At 40.7% G+C, this 20,302-nt stretch overlaps 1 protein-coding gene across 4 annotated transcripts in view; it reads left to right on the top strand.

Annotated features, from left to right (window-relative positions):
* The first annotated feature begins 2,076 nt into the window (after nucleotides 1-2,076).
* Nucleotides 2,077-20,302, top strand: part of tnfrsf19 (tumor necrosis factor receptor superfamily, member 19) — a 95,379-nt gene continuing 77,153 nt past the window's right edge. The window contains exons 1-3 of one of the 4 annotated variants that reach the window (XM_043691952.1): nucleotides 2,077-2,696; nucleotides 4,000-4,131; nucleotides 10,088-10,198. In XM_043691952.1, coding sequence (XP_043547887.1) covers nucleotides 4,063-4,131; nucleotides 10,088-10,198 — 180 coding nt within the window. In that variant the 5' untranslated portion in view covers nucleotides 2,077-2,696; nucleotides 4,000-4,062. The other 3 variants (XM_043691956.1, XM_043691955.1, XM_043691954.1) reach the window with 3 other exon arrangements.

Consider the following 20,302-nt stretch of genomic DNA (forward strand, 5'->3'; position numbering starts at 1 on the left):
GCTAAATTAGCCACAGGAAATGCAGGGTTACACAGATAGTGTGGGTGGGTTTGAGTGGGATCCTCTTTGGATGGTTGGCGTGGGCTGAATCAGCCAATTGGCCTGCTTCCACTCTGTAGGGATTCTACAATTTTGGACAGACTGCAGAGGATAAAATGTACCACTTAGTCTGCCATGTTTTTCTAACCTCTATTCCTCCTTTCAGAATGGTATTGAAATGTGTGAAGTAAATACAGATCTCCTCAAACTTTCTTCTGCAGTGGCAATGTTAGCGCTGTAGAGAGTAAAACAAATTAAGCAAGATGTAAAGAATAATGCATTGGTGCATGAACTGCAGTACAACTGAGATTTTAGCCACTTTGAATTGCAATCAATGTTCTGCATGAGGCAAGTGCCTGGCATGTACTCCCTGTAGTCCACTCAATTGTGGATGATAGTTGGTATACAAAAAACTAGAGATAACTTGTAAATTAAACATTCTTAAAAATATTGAGAACCAATATTTCCTACATTTCAGTTATCTCATCAAAATGAAATCTGAACTGCATTGCCACCCAGGGGATCAATCACCAATGCCTGCACATGTAGTACAATTGCTTGTGGCAACTCTTTTATCATTCAGCCAGCAATATCAATGAGTTAATCTGGCTTTTGAAGTTCACCCTAAGCAGTTGGACAAATTTCACAGAAAACAACAGGCTCCACATTAGAAGTTCTTGTTTATTTGTTGTAAATGATTTGAAAGGTTGTTCATGCATCTTCTTGAAAAGGAGCAGAACAACTGCATGTCTGAAATTCAGAAAAAAATGTGATTGTTTTCCCATTTTTTTTGTTACAATGATTCTTCGGAAGGAAGGTGTTGTCACATTTTGCTTTCAATATGCAATACACATGGCAAATATAGAGGGTTTTTATCCTTATTCAAGTATTTGTACTTAAACTTGACAAGGAAATTATACAGGATTATATGAAATAGACTGTGGAGGAGGTCAAATTAGATCACACATTCAAAGAGCCGCAAGATTGTGTTATATTGAATTACCTTTTGTGTTCAATGACACTTTGATACTTTTATATGAAGATAGTCTCAAGATTTGTTTCAGTCAACAGCAGTAGATTTATAGAATCATTTCTTTGTGACAAAATAACCAAAAGCATGACTAAGTCAAAACTGTGTTAGGTATCCACAGAGTGGCAGTACTGGCAATCTATCTGCAAATATTTGCCAAGTACAAAATCTGTAAAATTAGTATACCATGGATCCTGGACATCATAATATCCCTACAGTGTGGAAATAGGCCATTCGGCCCAACAAGTTGATCACACCCAGACCCACCCTATCCCTACACCTGCCATGGCGATTCCATCTAGTCTACTCATCCCTGGATACTATGTGTAATTTAGCTTAGCCAATCCACATCTTCGGACTGAAATAAATCTGAAATGAAAGCAGAGGATGCATCACTCAGCTGGTCAGGTAGCATCTTCGGAGAATGAAACAACAGTTGACTTGATCAACCTGAAAAATCAGTTAGTTTGTTTTTGTAAATTCAGAAAAAAAAGTGTTAAAAGGTGAGCTAATGGAAAAATCATTTCCTGAAAAATCATTCTAAATTACAGACCAAGTTCCCTTGACATCTTACTCGTGAATTGTTAAATTACACAGAACTGAAAGTTCATTGTAATCTGTGCTAGAAACTGTGAGCCAGAGTGCAGCACTCAGCTAGCTCCCTGGCTTCAGGAGTGCAATTATTACCAGGATTCCTACTTTTGATTGCCTGGTAACAAACCCTGTTGGAATAGTACATGTTTGGACGTGGGATCCGCTCAGTTTTGCAGGCTCTTTCACTCAAAGAGGCTGCTGCCCAGTATTCATGGGCAAAGAACTGCAGAGCAACTGGACCCTTAGTCTCGGAGTCAACACCTATTGAACAGTGGAAGGGGGGGAAAGGGCAGGAGAAAAAGCAAACACAAGTAAAATCAAAGTCAAATTCCCTCTAAAATCCCCGCATTGTCAAGATTATGAAAAGTTGTCCATTTGTTGTCGATTTTGTAAGCACTAACAATTGGATTGTGCTTTGTCTATGGTGTGATTGTATATAACTTTGCACATTTTCTTTCTCATTACAGAGAGAATACTCCATGCAAAGCACTTCCAACAATAAGAATCTTGAGGTCATTATCATTGCTATAAATAGGTTCGTTCACGCATTCCTATTAATTCGGCTAGATTTTCAAAGAAGCGTGAATTGACAGTAAGCAGGATACTGCATCTGACTGCGATGCTTGTGTCTTTGTCCAGGGCTAGTCAGGATTACGTTCTCAATTTGAGCAGACATGTACAAAATCACTCTAAAGGAGGATTAAAGTTTTGTTCTATACTATGACCAACTTTCCCCAGGATGCCTCATTCCTAACCAATCCCTTTGCAGTCTGAAGTTTAGATGATGTCATGGGATCTGAAGAGGGAGATGAAAGGGATAAGAGTGCAACCACTGGTGCTGTGAAGTGCTTCATACACACACACAGACACAGTGCAGAGCCACCACAGCCGCCTACCACTGCACTCAGATCAAACCCCCCCATCGCACAGCGCAGGAAGCTCGATCGCATTTTCCCTTTCGGAGTGCTACAGACGAGCAAAAAGGGATCTACAACCGAGAGAAGAAACCCAAATACAGGAAGCGACTTTCGAGGTATAGTGCCACATGAAATGGGGTCTGTGCGCTTGCTGCTGTACCTGGTTCCCTGCGGTCTTTGATTGCTCACTGATCCCGGATCAGATTACCAGAGGGCTGCACTGCTTTCAGACGCTGCCGGGCGATCACAGGCAGAGAGCTGGGGGGGGGGGGGGGGGAGGCTCGGAGCTGAGGAGGATGGGATGCAATTTAAATCTTGAACTGAGGAAAGCAAAGGCAGGTATCAAGGTGGTTAGGAGCTGGAAGAATTGGGCGGCTTGTGCTGAATGTGCCACCCTTTGTGGCTGGGCACTGATTTGAACGGGGGAGGTGGGGTAAAGCTTTTAGATGTTAAGTATTTGGCTTTCTACATGGGCGCAGAGTGTGTCTCAATGGAAGAAGCGAGCTCCCAGCCCTGGGGGATAGGAGCTTGGAACGATGGACAGAAAGTTCACCCCAAGGAGTGGATGAAATCTCAGGATCCATTTGTGGAAATTTTTTTAAAGAAAGTCACAAGCTGGGCTGGAGGTGAAGAGCAATTTCCCTGAGACATAATGCAGTGTTTCTGAAGGAGAAAGGATTGTTCACAACAGGGAGCGCCATCAGCCGCTCTTTCCCAGCCCCACATGTACTCAGGCTGTCGCTAACAGAAACAAACTGTGCAACATCTGGGATTCCTCCCCCCCCCCCGCCCGACCCCAGCTTTCCCCCGACCCCAGCTTTCCCAATCCAACCGGAATTCAGGCGAAGTTGCTCAGAATTCGGTCTCCACTTTGGGGAATCTGTTCCTCAAAGACTTTCTCTGTTCCTTCTCCCCGAACATCCAGCAAGCTGAGCCTGAGATTTGGATTCGCTTGTCCACTCGGTGTGGGGTGAACACACACTCAGAAAGAGCAAAGCTGCCGCCTTTACATTTCATCCTATCCGCCCGGCATTGAGACCTCTCCACTCGATTTTGTGATCAACTTCCCAAATGTTTAGGTTAAAACGATAATGAAGACGGCTGTGGGGGAGCTGTGGATCCCAGGATTAGTTTGTAAGTGTATCCTTAGTCAGAAGTATTGCATCCTTTTACATGCAAACAAAAAGTGGGGTTGCTGCTGTTTAATTCTTAGAAACGACCGTAGTTGTCGACACCAGGATTTCTTTCAAATGCACAGATTTTGTGTCGCTGTCACACGAACAGCAATTGTTTAAGCACTTCACTTGAGGTTTTGTTCTGTTGCTGGTCTAAGGACCGATTGTTGTTTGATGCAGTTTGTAGTTATCTGTACTTCCATTATCCACTTGAGCCTTACTAGAGAGCTTTTTTCCCCCCCAGTTTCTCTGTTTCTTGATGAGAAAGCCGAGGTAGATCTCAGTGGAGATACCTTTTACCGCAGGAATGAGAGTCGGGATGTCCCACAAACAGAAATGCATGTTGCAACACCTGCTGATCGCTTTGTTGTGTCTGGTAAGGATTTTCTAATTATGTCTTTGCACCAGTCCTTGAAAAAGTCTCGATTTTCCAGCATATTTGATTAGATTCCCTACAGTGTGGAATATTACTGCATCATTACAGGGACGAACGCTATCAGAAGATTCCAAAACGATGATTATGGTATTTTACGTCCAAATATAATAGGGATGTGCTTTGCATCAAAATATAGAAGACTTTAACCAAAAAAGGCAGATTGGTTCCTTTCTGCAGATTGAAGTGTATACTGAGAAATATGAAAAGTATTGCTACCAGCTCCAATTCTCGGGAAGCAGGTAGCACAAAAGTCTCTTGTTATAATTTCGCAAAAGATTGTCAATATAGTCAGTCCAAGAAAATAAAAACTACACTCCTTTGGCCAAATACCATGAGCAAGAAATCCTTTCCAAACTCTTACACCATTCACCCTTCAAAGTACTGAGTAGTTGCACAGATTTTTTAGACTCCTTGTTCATTGGGAAGGGTCTGGAAAAGAGTTAGTTTATTAATATAATTTATTCAGAACCCACTGAATACAGTCAACTTTTGTTATTGCAGACTCATAGCAGAGTAGCTGTCAGGAATTTGGCTTTTGAGGTTTCAACCTATCTATTTGATATAAAGATAGCTCTTGCTTGACCAGAGGGCAAATTTGTCCGAGTAAAATGTTTGGAATTATGTTTTCACTGAATCTGAACAAGTTTTGCCTTTGCCTTAGATCACAGCCAAACAGCTTCCTGTCACTAAAATATTTCAGGTCTTGAGTTATTCTTTGTTGGCAGAAACAGAACAAACAAAATATGTGAATAAAAACTGTAAAATTTACATAAAGCAGCTACTATGTACAAAATAAATTTCCTTTTCTTTATTTTAAAATTTCCATATGAAGTAATGGTGTATCATTAAATATCATGTTAATATTTTACAGGCATTGACCTACATTGACTCCCTGTTGGGACACTCATCAGTTTATATATTTTTGTCTTTGTTTTCAAATCTGTCCTTAGATCCACCCATTTCTAATCATGTATCCTGCTCTAGCCGCACAGCCTTCTGGGAAATCTGTGTTCCTTTAATTCTTGTGCATCCCTGATTTACTTGATGTGCTGTCAGTCTCTGTGATCTTAGGTGCTGAGCCCCTAAGTTTTGGAATGTTCTTCTAAACACCTCCAGCAGTCTGCCCCTCATTCCTCCTTTAAAATATATTCTTTTAAAATCTACCTCTTTAACCAAGACTTTGATCATCTACCCAAATAGCGCCTTGAGTGATTCGATTTCAAGTTTTATTTGATAATGCCTCTGAGAAATGTTTGTCACATATTATTATGTAAAGGTTCTACAGAGTGCAAGTTATCATTGACCAAGACCTGTTGACTCATTCCTCAATGATCTGCATTGGCTCCTAATCCCTCAATATCCCTTTTGTGTCTTTGATGCTTCCAACAAATGTTTGGAACTCGCATTCCATGAACTTTACCCTTTTGTACAGTCTTCCATCGCCTTCACCGCATCATTAGTAGCCAAGCCATCAGCCATTTTGGAATTGTCTCCTGAAACCTTTCCTCCTTTCCACTCCTCCTATCACCTGTAAGTCTATCCACAAAACCTATCTTTTGGACCAAGCTTTTGATTACCTCTTTTATAGCGTTTCCTTTCGCTTGATGTCAGTTTTGGTCTGATTGCATTTCTCTAAAGCACATTGGGACATTTTTTGTTTTAAAGCCAGTATTTGAATGCAAGTATGACTTTGTTATTCCAGTAAAAGGATTTCTGAAACTTATAAATCAACCAATTGCTTCACTTGTCGCAAGCCGTCTTAGTTGTAAAGCCATCAGTAAGTTAGGCATGCTAATAAAATTTAATAATCTTTCAAATTAATAATTTGAGCAAAGATAATTCAACTAGAACATTTGGTTCTAGTTATGTTTAAGTATTAAGGTGAAAGGAGCCAAGCAATGTAGTAGGAACATAAGAATTCTTTGCCCAATTAAGATGATTTTCAGGACTGGCACTGAGCTATTCCTATTTGATTTCTAATTCAAACCGTTTCACTGTACTCCATGCTGAATTATAAATCTCTCTAATTCCTTTTGAATAAACTAGCTGAATTGTGACTAACTGCACTAGTTGATAAGCTAATTAAAAAATGAATAAAAGCTTCCAGGGTTACAAAGTTATCTCTCAAAATGTACTCAACTCAAAGTTTCACCTAATTGAATACGTCAAATTGCACTGAATTTACAGAGCAGAAATATGTTGTTTGGTCCAACAGGTCTAGACCTTAAATGCACCTCCTTTTATCTCATTTCAACTCGTAAGTTATTAATATTATTATTTCTAATCCCTTGCCCCACATCTACTGTTGTGGCTTATATGAATCTGAAAATGACCTCTTAGTCTGAAGATATGCTTGTCTTGTCACTTTAATGTACTATAATTTATCCCGTTGTGTACTTGGCACGTCCAATTGGGGCCATGGAAAAATGCAGCCCTTTAATTATGCAAAATGAAATCTTCCTCAGTGAGTAGTGTTTACTAAAACATAAATCAGAGTAAATGCGTTTGTAGGAGATTAGGGATCTCAGAACACTGCTGTAATAGATTCCAGAACACATGATGTAGATGTTGGCTCACTGAGTCTGCTCCATCATTCACCAAGATTGTGGTAAATCTGATAATCCTGAACTCTTATGTTCCTGTCTTTTCCATTTAGCCCTTGATTCCCTTTCTGGCTAAAAATCTGTCTGTCTCAGCCTTAAATACTCTTAATGACCCAGTCTCCACACTCTTTGCAATAAAGAATTTCACAAATTCACTGCAATCGAAGAGAGAAATTCCTTCTCATCTTTATCTTAAATGGGCGACCCCTTATACTGAGATTATGCCCTCTGGTCATAAGCTCTTCCATGGGGGAAACAAGCTTTCTGCATCTACCCTGTCAAGCTGCTAACAATTTTGTGTGTTTCAGTAAGGTCACCTCCCATTCTTCTAAACTCCACTGAATACATGTCAAAATTACTCAACTTCTGCTCATAAGAGACTCCCATCTTATCTGGGGTCAGCCTAGTGAATCTTGTCTGGACTGCCTCCAATGCCAGAATATCTTACCTTAGATAAGGGGCCGAAATCTGGTCACAGTATTCCAGCTGTGGGCTGAATAACATCTTGTATATTTGTCTCTCTGCATCCATTCTGTGAAGTCCGCTAAAAATATTCTCTTTCAATTGGTCATAGAGTCATAGAGATGTTCAGCATGGAAACAGACCTTTCGGTCCAACTCGTCCGTGCCAACCAGATATCCTAACCTAATCTAGTCCCGTTTGCTAATACTTGACCATATTCCTCTAAACCCTCCCTATTCATTTACCTATCCAGATGCCTTTTAAATGCTGCAATTGTACCAGCCTCAACCATTTCCTCTGGCAGCTCATTCCATACATGCACCACCCTCTGTGTGAGAAAAAGTTGCCCCTCAGGTCCCTTTTATATCTTTCCCCTCTCACCCTAAACCTATGCCCTCTAGCTGTGGACTCTCCCACCCCAGGGAAATGACTTTGTCTATTTACCCTATCCATGCCCTTCAAGATTTTATAAACCTCTATGAGGTCACCCCTCAGTCTCCACGCTTCAGGGAAAACAGCCCCAGCCTGTTCAGCCTCTCCCTATAGCTCAATTCTTCTAACCCTGGCAACATTCTTGTAAATCTTTTCTAAACCCTTTCTAGTTTCACAGCATCTTTCTGATAGGAAAGGAGACCAGACTGCATCCTATTCTTCTAAACTCCAATAAGTACAGGTCCAACCCACACAACCTCTCCTCAGAAGGAATTCCCTTCATAAATGGGACCAAGCCAGTTAACCTTCTCTGGACTGCCTCCAAGCCAGTATATCCTTCCCTAGTTATGAAAACTGTTCAGTTTTCTAGATGTTGTATGACTAGTGCCTTGTATAGTTTGAGCAGGACTTCCTATTTTCTTACTCCATTCCTTTTGAAATAAGGCCAACACTCCTTAATATCCATTGAACTTGGATGCTAGCTTTTTGTGCTTTATGCACAAGGAATCTCAAGTCTCTGTGCTGCAGCTTTCTGCAGTCTTTTCTCATTTAAATAATATTCAGCTTCTTTATTCTCCCTGTCAAAGTACATCACTTCATATTTCCCACATTATATTCCATCTGCCAAGATTTTTCTCACTTACATACCCTGATTATATCCCTTTGTAGACTTTTTGTGTCATCCTTACTCCCTGCCTTCCCAACAATCTTTGTGTCAGCTTCCCATGTCCATGTCACTCACCAATTTTGTAAATAATTGGCACTCCTGTTCTGATCCCTGTGACACTGCATAATTACAGCTTACTAGCCTGAAAATGCCTTCTTTATCTCAACTCTCTGTCTTCTGTTGGCCAATCCTCTATCCATGCTAATACACTGCCCCCAAAACCATGGGCTCTTATGTTATTAAGTAGCCTTTTGCATGGTACCTTATCAACTACCTTTTGGAAATCCAAATATATCACCTCTACTGCTTCCCATTTATCTAACTTGCTTCTTACTTCCGCAAACAATTCTCATCTCTCAAGCAGATTCTTCAGTATTTTTGTCATGTTGGCCCACCTAATATCCTTTTATATATCACAAAGCCACAGTTGCACAAAAATTACATTACAATTCACAGATGTTTGTTTCTGCAATGCCACTTTAATAAAGCCATGTTTATCCTTTAATTTTAAATGAATGCCAAGGATTTTTTATGCTTGAATGTTCCGTAACCCCTTATATCTTTTTTCAGATTTCAACAAAACGCAGTTTATATTGCTGAATTTTAACGACATATTCTTACACCTGTTTTAACTTTTTGAATTAAGTAAAATCAAGGCAACTGGATTAGGAATTACCAGAGTAGCACTCAGGAGAACAAACAGGCAGTGTCTAATAATAAATTTGGAACTTAACTTGATATCGTGCTGAGGCCATTGCATAACCCAAATGCTAGGAGCTTCAGAAATAATGTACCTTTTGTCAGAGAATGTTTTGATGTTGGAAACCGCGCTGATGATATAGTATTACCTCTCAGAGTAAAGTTATGCAGGTTTGGTTCATTCTGGAATCGGCTGAGATGTTCGATGTCCCCACATTTACATCACTAGAGGCATGAGACCATGGAGTCAAACCATGCAAGCAAACAGAGCAGACTGAAAAACTCTAACGTCACACTGCCAGCCTCCCATTGTCCTGAAAGCAAATGGCACAGATCAAACATTCATGCTAGAAGCTTTACTTTCAGTAGAACGGCTACTTTCAAGCTTGCAGTTGGAATCAATACAACATTCACTCAGACATTGACGCAATGTCAGACTTCCCCCAGCATCAACCATCAGAATACTCCAGATGCTTAACACATGAAAACCAAAACTTAAAAGATTGCATGCTATATAAAGACAGGTGGCATCTTGAAAGAACAAAAAGCAGTTAATTGGTGTTGAGTTTAAAAGATATTTCCTCAAACTTTATCTGCTTTGATTCCTCATTGATTTAGGGTAGCCTGAACATTTATACATTAATATAATGAAGAACTGCAGATGCTGGAGATCGGAAACAAACAAAAGCTGAAATTGCTGGAGAAACTCAGCAAGTCTGACAGAATCTGTGGAGAGAAAACAAAGTTACATTTATGGTTCAGAGACACATCTTCAGGACTAGCTCTGAAGAAGATATCAGTGGATTCAAAATGTTAACTGTTTCCTTCAGAAAATTAATAAGTTTAGTTTATGTCTTGTTAATATCAATATTAAATATTACTTTGCAGATTGCCATTACGCATACTGAAAGGAATACTTTTTCTTAATTAACCAATGATAACTAAGCAACAGTTTTTGTCTCAACTTCAGTGAAAAAGATAATACGCTTATGGAACTGAGTTTTTTTTTAGTAAATCTTCCTGTTTTCATTAGATTCATGAAGCTGCAGGTGAGACAGGAGACTGCCGGGAGCAGGAATACAGAGATCAAGTTGGAAACTGTGTGGCCTGCAAACAGTGTGGTCCAGGGCAAGAACTCTCAAAGGTATGAAGAGCTGAAGGATTTGTTTCTCTGGTTTCATCCTCTGTTTCCTATAATCATAGGATGCATCGTTAAATCAGATTAAACATATTATATGCAAGTTCATTCTGAAATTTGAATCTCCATTACATACACTTGCCAGCACAAGTTTTCAGTGAATGGAACTGAAGACTAGTACTGGCAGAGTACAAAACACATACCAATAGCCAGCGCTGAAAGCTGTGAGTTAATGTTCCTTCCCTTGTGTATATTTGAAACAATTAATTTAAATCAGTTGCTGTCTTAGACTTGAAAAGTGAGTGAGTTCATGTCATTTGGGTTTGTTTATGGGTCCTGGCACACAAAGGGACATTGGTTCAGAGATCACAAGGGAATACAAAAAGGTCAGGCATGGAGCCCCACTGTGCTTGGCATTGTCTTTTTGTGCATATGTAGTAAAATCAACTCTTGACACACTGGGGCTTAGACGGATTCACAAGGCTTGCTGGAAAGTCCATTTGCATATGGGGCACATACTCAAGATGCAATAAAGAAATTTTTAAGCTGAAATAAAACTTGCTGTAAATGTGTCTTGAGTTCATTTTGGAATAAATTTGGAATTATTACCACACACTCTGAATTGAACCAGAACTCAGTTTGCTTTTTAACCTGATGTTTTGTTTCATGCTGTCAGACAATCTGATGAAATGGTTGAAGGCGGTGTTTTCAAAATGTGTGTGCCAGAGGTTTTGTCAGTGATGTGCATGCATAAGGCAGGCTCTGGGTCTGGCATCCCAATGCTGGAATTTGAGGGTTAGCTTGATTTAGATCTTCTGGGGGCTCTGCCAATTCCTGCTGCAAGTTCAAAATAAAAGTGAACAGAATTGACTCCAGATTCACTGTGAAAATGAAGCTCAGGTCCAGAACTGATTAAAAGGGCCCATTTTTCAAAGAATATTAGAAACATACACTGTACTTTAAAATAAATAACTCATTTGTTCTTTTAACTCTTAATGTTCAGAATGTGCTAACCCAACACTATTATTTTCAAAAAAAAATCCTAAAGGCTGTGTGGTTTGAAATGAAAATGGAGATAATGAAGTTTTAAAATGTTGCCAGTTAATTGGATCGCACCGCAGAAATCTAACTTCTAAAAAAAAGTCTCAAATGCTCCCACAATTCTCCAGTGCTTAATTAGCTTGCTATCAAGTGATCAAAATTGGCTTGAAGCATTTAAAATCCTGATTTAAACTGCGACTTGATTAAATCGGTTAATGATTAGCATGAAAATGGGAGGGGAAAGAGAGAGAAAAGTGATTTAGAAGTCCCATTGTTGGGGAAACTAGATTAAGTTGTTGTTTACTTTGTCAGACATAGAGGACTGTTTTGGCTTCAAGTTATCTTTAGTTCTATCATCTTGTTCCTACCCACATTAGAACTGCTTTACATGGTCATGCTAAGAAGTCAGGGACAATGGTGACTTTTTGTTTGTGAGAATGCCATGTCATCCATTCAAATTCAAGTGTTTGTTCTTGTGCACATTGTGCCTTTGTGCTCAACTAACTCTTTGTTGTTCATGGACCATTACGAATTTTGATCATTGGCCCGAGAACTGAGGAACAAAATTACACACAAGTTTAAGCAAGGGTAGTCGAATTAGTAATTCCTACTTACAATATCATCATTTTCCTGTGATATTCCAACAATCCTTTCCCTGTCTTACTTTTGTACCTTTTAGCTTTGCAATGAATATTTCTGTACAGTTAATTCCATTGTGTGCTGAGTTAGCTAATCTCAGCTAAAAAAGCAGCAGGAGCACTGTAATTGGGCTGAGTGCCCCTAAGCTAAGGAGTGAAAATATCAGCTCTTGATCACTCTTTAGTTCATTGATGCTGGAAAATGCATGTGTGGACATTAAACTAAGGCAGCTGTGATGCCTTCTGTAACTTTAGGGCCCTTTCAGAGCTCTCTTCAAACTGAATCAGAAGGATATGGATTTAAGTTCCATAACAATGAATGAACTCATAATTCAGGCTGATACTTCTGTAAAGCATTGAGGGAATGTGGCATCACTAAACATGCTGATCTTTGGATGAGATGGAAACTGAAGACCTTTGCTTGATCCACTCTGACTGTATGCTCTGGTGGTTCCATTGGAGGTTGGAAAATATAAGGCATATTATAAAGACAAACAGAGAATTATGTCTTGGACATAACCAACAACAGCAATACTCAAAGTGAACTGATGTACATTTTATTCCTTGTTTATGAATGTCGTTAATGGGAGGGTAACTGTCCTATTTCACAACAAGCAAGTCACATCATTCAAGGATTATTTTGTGAAACATTTTGAAAAAATACAATTTAATTAAACCAATGGTCGATTCTTGATTATTGAGATGATCAAATAGCCATCTATCCTGTTTACTCGGATCAACAACATGTCGCAAAGGTAATATTGTCAAAGGTTCCAAAGTGCTTCACAGGAACTGACTATATGTCAGTTTCTGGTTTCTTGACCATTTTGGACTTTAATCACTCCACCATTGAGTTCTATGTCATCTGTTGCTAATGACTAAACACCCCCTCAAAGAGCAACCTATTTGTCTTAGCTATCAAGAGATAACCCCAAAATAGGATGGTTTAGATATTGTTTTGGCTTTTTTAAATAATCCCTTGCTCAGTCAGTTAAACCTAGCTGGTTACACATGTCACTAAGTGAAATCCTGGTAAAATATATTATCAAGATTTCCATTTCAATGAAGTGCTGAATCATACTATGTTATCTTTTAGACGTTAAACCAAGTTTGCTTGCTTGGGAGAATGTAAAAGATCTCACAGCACTATTTGAAAAAGATCAGGGATTTTACTGTATTCCTAGTTAACACACCAGGTATCAATGATCACGTCATTCAGTCATTTTAATTATGGGATCTTGCAATATGTAAGCTGCCTACCTGCCACATTTACTTATATAACAGTAATGACTGCATTTTAAAAAGAATTAATTAGTTCAGGATATTATAAAATGCAAGATAAATGGTAGACTTTTTATAATTATTTGCATAATTGTTTATTTATTACCTGTCACCAATATTACTTTCTCACATCATACGTTCACAAACCTTACAAGCCTTACAAACTTCAAGTAACACCCATTTTGTTCCTAACTCCTTTAATGAACAGTTTTCAGATTGAATACTTCAGCACAAACCAAAGGCCAATATAATATTCTTATGAGATTCCCAACCTTTTCTAAGTGCAATTTTCAGTTTAAAAAGAATAGGTTTTGAGTTTAAAAAGGATAGATTTTCTGATCAGCAAAATGCCCATCCAATTGCTCAACACAATTGTACAAAGTCCAAGTGAGCTGTGTTGAGATCCATTTAGCATATCTGTAGTTTAAAAGAAGAACACTTCAAATGTAGTTGAAGCATATTAAGCACATATATGTCAATTTCACCGATTGGAAAATCTTTTCCTCAAACATTTAGAATTTAATGAATTGGATGGGCAGCTAAGCCTAAATTTCTGTTGGAAATTCATTAAACTCTTATTATAAATAAAGAATGAAAGTGAGACCATTAGAATGCATACATGATAACACAGTTGCATGTTTCTAAGTTTAAATAGCTGTTTAAATGATATACCTAATGAATAGCTTGCTATTCCTGTTGTAGCATGCACAATAATTATATATAATTACACCATAAAAATGAAAATGCTAGTTTAGCTATTCAAGCCCATTTATAATAAAAATTCCAATATTTCTCACTGATAAGTTTCTTTGGTCCACTCCTACTTGACATTTGCCGTAGACATGCACGCTTTAGGCATTAAGCCATAATGTTGACAAAATTGGGACTGTTGCCAGCTACAAACACAGCCTACTTTATCTGTTTAAATTATCCAGTATACTTGCAGCAAGCAGTGAATGTGTGAACAAATGTTACCTTACAAACTGAACAATTACACAAGGTATCAATTCAATAAATATGTAAAGTGATTACACAGGGATTCATTTGTACAAATCTTAATGATATGTCATAGAGTCAAAGGGGTATACAGCATGGAAACAAATCCTTTGGTCAAACTCGTCCAAACTGACCAGACTTCTTAAATAAATCGAGTCCCATTTGCAAGCATTTGGACAATATTGCTCCAAACCCTTCCTATACCCTTCATATACCCCTCTAGATGCCTTTTAAATGTTGTAATTATACTAACCTCCAACATTTCCTCTGGCAGCTCACTACATATATGCACCACCCTCTGCATGAAAGAGTTGCCCCTTAGGTCCCTTTTAAATCTTTCCCTTCTCACCTTAAACCTATGCCCTCTAGTTTTGGACCCTCTCACCCAGGGAAAAGATCTTCTCTATTCATCCTATCTATGCTCCTCATGAATTTATAAACATCTGTAAGGTCAACCCTCAGCCATTAACACTCCAGGGAAAATAGCCCCAGCCTATTCAGCCTCTCCCTGTAGCTGAAACCCACCAACCCTGGCAACATCCTCTTTTCTGAACCCTTTCAAGTTTCACAACATCCTCCCAGAATTGCATGCAGTATTCCAATAGTGGCCGAACCAATGTCCTGCACAGCTGCAACATGACCTCCCAGCTCCTATACTCAATGCACTGACCAGTAAAGGCACTCATACCAAACACCTTCTTCACTATCCTATCTACCTGTAACTCCACTTTCAAGGAACTATAAACCTGCACTCAAGATCTCTTTGTTCAGCCACTCTCTCTAGGATCTTGTCATTAAGTGTAAAATACCTGCCATGATTTGCCTTTCCAAAATGCAGCACCTCGTATTTATTTAAATTAAACTCTGTCTGCCCCTCCTCAGCTCATTAGCCTGCCTGATCAAGATCCCATTGTACTTTGAAGTAACCTTCTTCACTGTCCCCTACACCTCCAATTTTGGTGTCATTTGCAAACTTACTAAGTGTACCTCCTATGTTCACATCTAAATTTTGATTCATCAAATGAGAGCTTTATCTGGCTTAGGTCAGGTATCGAAAACTATTAACATATGATGATTTAAAAGAGATCCAAGAACTTTGGAGCAGAGGAACTCATTTGTCTTGCCATGTCAGGCCAAGCAAATCTTCTATAAAGGTTCATCATGATATCCTTAGTTTTGATTTCTATGTCTCTGCATAGAAAACCAAGATCACCAGTGCTTCTTTTAAATTCATTTCTCAAGCTGCCCTGCCACCTTCAATGATTTATGCACATATTTCCCAGTTCTTTCTCCTCCCAGTGGGGTTAGCTCAGTGATGCAGACCAATGCCAACAGTTTAGGTTTAATTCCCATACCAGCTGAGGTTGCCATGATGGACTTGCCCCCTCACCTGAGGCATGGTGACCTTAAGGTTAAACCACTACTAGTTGTCTCTGTCTCTTGGGCGAGCCCATGTGGTCTGGTAAATCTACGCTGACTTGATCTCACTTTTCTCTTCTTATAACCCCTTTAAAATTGCACTCTTTACTTAATTTGTACCTCCTCATTCTTCCTATCAAAATGTATCCCTCATCCTTTTTTATATTAAATTACGTGTGCCACACATCTGCTCCTTGGATCAGATTGTGTACCTTCTCAAAACCTGTAATGGTCCACTTCACAATTCACTAAATGTCCAAGCTTTTAGGTTTTAAAATTGCATCCTGTATGCCCAAGTCTAGATGATTGATATTATGTCAAGAAAAGCAATGGCCCAAGGAAAGCAATGGTATGGGCGGCATGGTGGCTCAGTAGTTAGCAATACTGCCTCACAGGGCCAGAGACCTGGGCTCAATTCCTGCCTCAGGCAACTGGCTGTGTAGTGTTTGCACATTCTCCCTGTATCTGCGTGGGTTTCCTCCGGGTGCTCCCGTTTCCTCCCACATTCCAAAAATGTGCAGGTTAGGTGAATTGGCCATGCTAAATTGCCTGTAGTGTTAGGTGAAGGGGTAAATGTAGGGGTTGCTCTTAGGAGGGTCAGTGTGGATTTGTTGGGCCTAAGGGCCTGTTTCCACACTGTAAGTAATCTAATCGAAAATTGCATCCTGTATGCCTAGGTCTAGGTGATTGATATTATGTCAAGAAAAGCAATGGCCCAATACTGACTCCTGTACTTTCCTTTAGTCCAAAAAGACAGCCATTTACACTTATTCTGCTTCCTGTAACTCTGCCAGTTTTGTTTCCTAGCTGACACATTGTTTTCCATTCCATGGGCTTTAACTCATGCCCATTGTGTAGCACTTCATAAAATATCTCTTGGAAGTCCATTTATAATTTAATCTACTGCAGGACCCTCATTAACTCTTTTTGATTAGCACATCACAATGCTCATCAAATGAGTTAAAATGATTTCCATTTTTTAGCTGAATCAGCTTTTGTCCAAATAATTTAATTTTGCCACAGAATATTGTTTCTAAAAACTTTCCTGCAATCGAGTTTAGACTTACATCGGGGCAAGACGGTGACATAGTGCTAATATCATTGGACTAGTAACCCAGTGGCCCTCATTAATTCTCTTGGTCAAGTAGGTTCAATCCCACCAATGCAGCTGGTGAAGAATTTAAATTCAATGAATACAATTTAGAATTGAAAGATCATCTCATTAATAGTGACTATGAAATTCTCATTGATTGATGTAAAAAACCCATCTCATACATTAACATCCTTTAGGAAAGAAAGTCTGCTATCCTTACCCAATCTGGCCTACATGTGACTCTAGACCCACGGCAATATCGTTGACTCTGAACTGCCCTCTGAGATAACTTAGCAAGCCAGACAATTCAATGGGAATCAGGGAGAAGCAACAAATCGATTTAGATTAGAGACAAAAAAACTACAGAAGCTGGAATTCAAAGTAGACAGCAGGAGGTGATAACAAGCTAGGCAGCATCAGGAGGTGAAGTCGATGTTTGGGTGTAACTCTTCTTCAGGACTGGGGATGGGTGTAAGGGAAGCTGCAAATAAAGGGGATGGTGGGGATAGAGCTGTGAAGTGGGGATAGATGAAGACTGGTAGAGGGTATGACCTGGTTAGTCAATGGGAGGAATGGATCCAGTAGGTGACTGGGAGGAGTGGAAAGGAGGGGGAGGGGCTGGGAAGGGAGTCAGGGAATGGGAAGGGAGGTTATTTGAAATTGGACAACTCAATGTTGAGTCCTCCAGGCTGTAGACTGCCCAGGTGGAAGATGAGGTGTTGTTCCTCCAATTTGTGGCTTGGTTCATTGTGGCAATGGAGGAGGGCAAGGATGGTCATGTCAGAAAGGGAGTGGGAAAGAGAATTAAAATGGGGCAGTGACTGGGAGGTCCGGTCTGCTTGGTCCTATAGACTCACAGACTCCCATAACTACCTGGACTATACTTCCTCCCATCCAGTATCCTGCAAGAACTCCATTCCATTCTCCCAATTCCTCCGTCTCTGGCCACATCTACTCAGATGTGGAGACATTCCACTCCCAAGCATCCCAGATGTCCATCTATTCCAAACAACATACTTTTCCTTCCTCTGTCATCCAGACAAGCCCTCCACCGCACCACTTCCATTCCCTGTTCCACTGATCTGAACCCCCCAGTACAATAAAGCCAGAGTGCCTCTTGTCCTCACCTACCACCCCACAGTCTCCGCATCATCCTTAAACACTTCTGCCAACTCCAACTAGACCCCACCACCAAGAACATCTTCCCCTCGCCATCCCTCTCTGCCTTCCGCAATGACTGTTCCCTTCGACAGTCCTTGGTTTGAGCCACTCTCCCCACCAACCCCCCTGAACCCCCAGATACCTTCCCCAGCAACTGGAAACGATGTAAAATCTGGTGGTACAACACACCCCTCCCCTGACCTCCGTCCAGGGCCCCAAATAGTCCTTCCAGGGTGAGACAGAGGTTCACCTATCCCTCTTCCAAACTATTTACTGCATCAGGTGCTCCCGATGTGGTCTTCTCTACAACGGGGAGACCAAACGTAAACTTAGGGAATGGCTCACCAAGCTTCTCAGCCAGTCCTGCAGGGGCCGACCAGTCCTCGCAGTCACCACCCATTTTAAATTTCCTTCCCACATGACCATCTTTGGCCTCCACCATTGCCACAATGAACCAAACCACAAATTGGAGGAACGACACCTCATTTTCCACCTGGGCAGCGTACAGCTTGGAGAACTCAACATTGAGTTCTCCAATTCCAAATAACCTCCCTTCCCATCCTCCGACTCCCTTCCCAGCCCCTCCCTCTCCCTTCCACTCCTGCCAGCCACCAACCAGATTCATTCCTCCCATTGACCACAAGGTCATACCCTCTGCCTGTCTTCACCTATCCCCATTTCATCATTCTGCCCTCGACACCCCCTTTATCTGCAGCACCCCCTACACCCGCCCCCAGTCCTGAAGCAGGATTACACCCAAAACGTCGACTTCTCCACCTCTTGATGATGCCTGGCTTGCTGTGTTTAGATTAGATTCCCTACAGTTTGGAAACAGGCCCTTTGACCCAACCAGCCCACACCGCCCCTCTGAAGACCCATCCCCCTCTGACTAAAGCACCTAGCAATATGGGCAATTTAGCATGGCCAATTCACCTGACCTGCACATCTTTGGACTGTGGGAGGAAACCGGAGCACCCAGAGGAAACGCACGCAGATACGGGGAGAATGTGCAAACTCCACACAGACAGTTGCCCAAGGCTGGAATCAAACCTGGGACCCTGGTGCTGTGAGGCAGCAGTGCTAACCACTGAGTCACCATGTTCTTCCGGCCTCCTGCCTACCTACTATTGATTTAGATTGCCTTAGATCCATTTTTCTGTTAGCTGCCAGTCTCCTCTCATGCTCTCATATCCATTCTGAATTATTTATCTTCAACCTGGTTTTTGTTTGAAATACAGTCCTGTCATCTATCATACGCTTTCTTTTTCTGCTTCATCTTATTCCTTAACTCTTTCATCATCCAGCCATATCCAGTTTTGATTTCCTTACCCTGCCCATTATGGGAATGTATCTGGACACTGTCAAATTATCTTCTCTTGAAAAGCGGCCAGATGTTCAATTACAGCTTTGCCTGAAAATCTTTGATTTCAATTTATCACTATGCTCACCCCACAAGAATTGACTCTTCTGAAATTAAGTATTTTTACTTTAGAATGTTCCTCGTCTTTTTCCATAGCTAACTTACACCTCATGATACTGTGTGACTGTCTCATAAAGTTTCCATATTTCACAGAGATATCAGTAAAGTGGCCTAGGTAAATAGTCCCAGAGGATGAACGGCAGCACTTACATCAGACAGAGAGACAACTGGTGTTGAGTTTAACCAATGCTGAGAAAGCAGAGCACTCATCATAACTTCAGTCAGTATAGGAATTGAGCCTGCACTGTTGGCATTATTCTGCATCACAAACCAGCTATCCAACCAACTGACCCCAGGTGGAATGAGTGGCCAGGTAGGATATCGTATGGGAAAATATGAGCTTATGCACTTTGGCAACAAGAATAGAAGAGCTGGATATTATTTAAATGTTGTAAGATTGCAAAAAAAAAGAGGGATTTGGGAGTCTTCATCCATGAATTACAAAAAGCTAGCATATAGGTTCAGTGGATAATATGAAAGGCAAATAAAACATTGGCCTTTTTTTTCAAAGAGACTGGAGTATAAAGGTGGGAAGGCTTTGCTAAAATCATACAAGGTACTAGTCAGACAACAGCTGAAGTACTGTGAACACGTTTGGGACCATTACCTAAGGAAAGATAAACAGGGGGACCTCGATTATCCAAATGAGAAGGGCGGGCACTATTTCGTTTGGATAATTGATTATTTGATTAATCGATTCAGTGCCTTTCCTCTGGAGCTCGGAGTTTTCTATTAAGTCTGCTCCCTGTTCAGAAGACGAGCAGCAGCACAGTGCGCGTAAGGCTCCGCCCTCCCCCCAAACCCCGTCTAACTCCGTGCCCCCAAACCCTGTACAACCTCACCCCTCCTCCAGCCCACAAACCCTGTCCAACACTGCCCCTCCGCCCGCACCCTCCAAACTCCATCTAACCCCGTGCCCCCAAATCCTGTACAATACCACCCGCTGCCCGCCCCCCAAACTCCGTCCAACACCGCCCCTCCACCCACGCACCCCAAACCCC

This window comes from Chiloscyllium plagiosum, chromosome 6 (assembly GCF_004010195.1).
Source record: "Chiloscyllium plagiosum isolate BGI_BamShark_2017 chromosome 6, ASM401019v2, whole genome shotgun sequence".
Lineage (NCBI taxonomy): Eukaryota > Metazoa > Chordata > Chondrichthyes > Orectolobiformes > Hemiscylliidae > Chiloscyllium > Chiloscyllium plagiosum.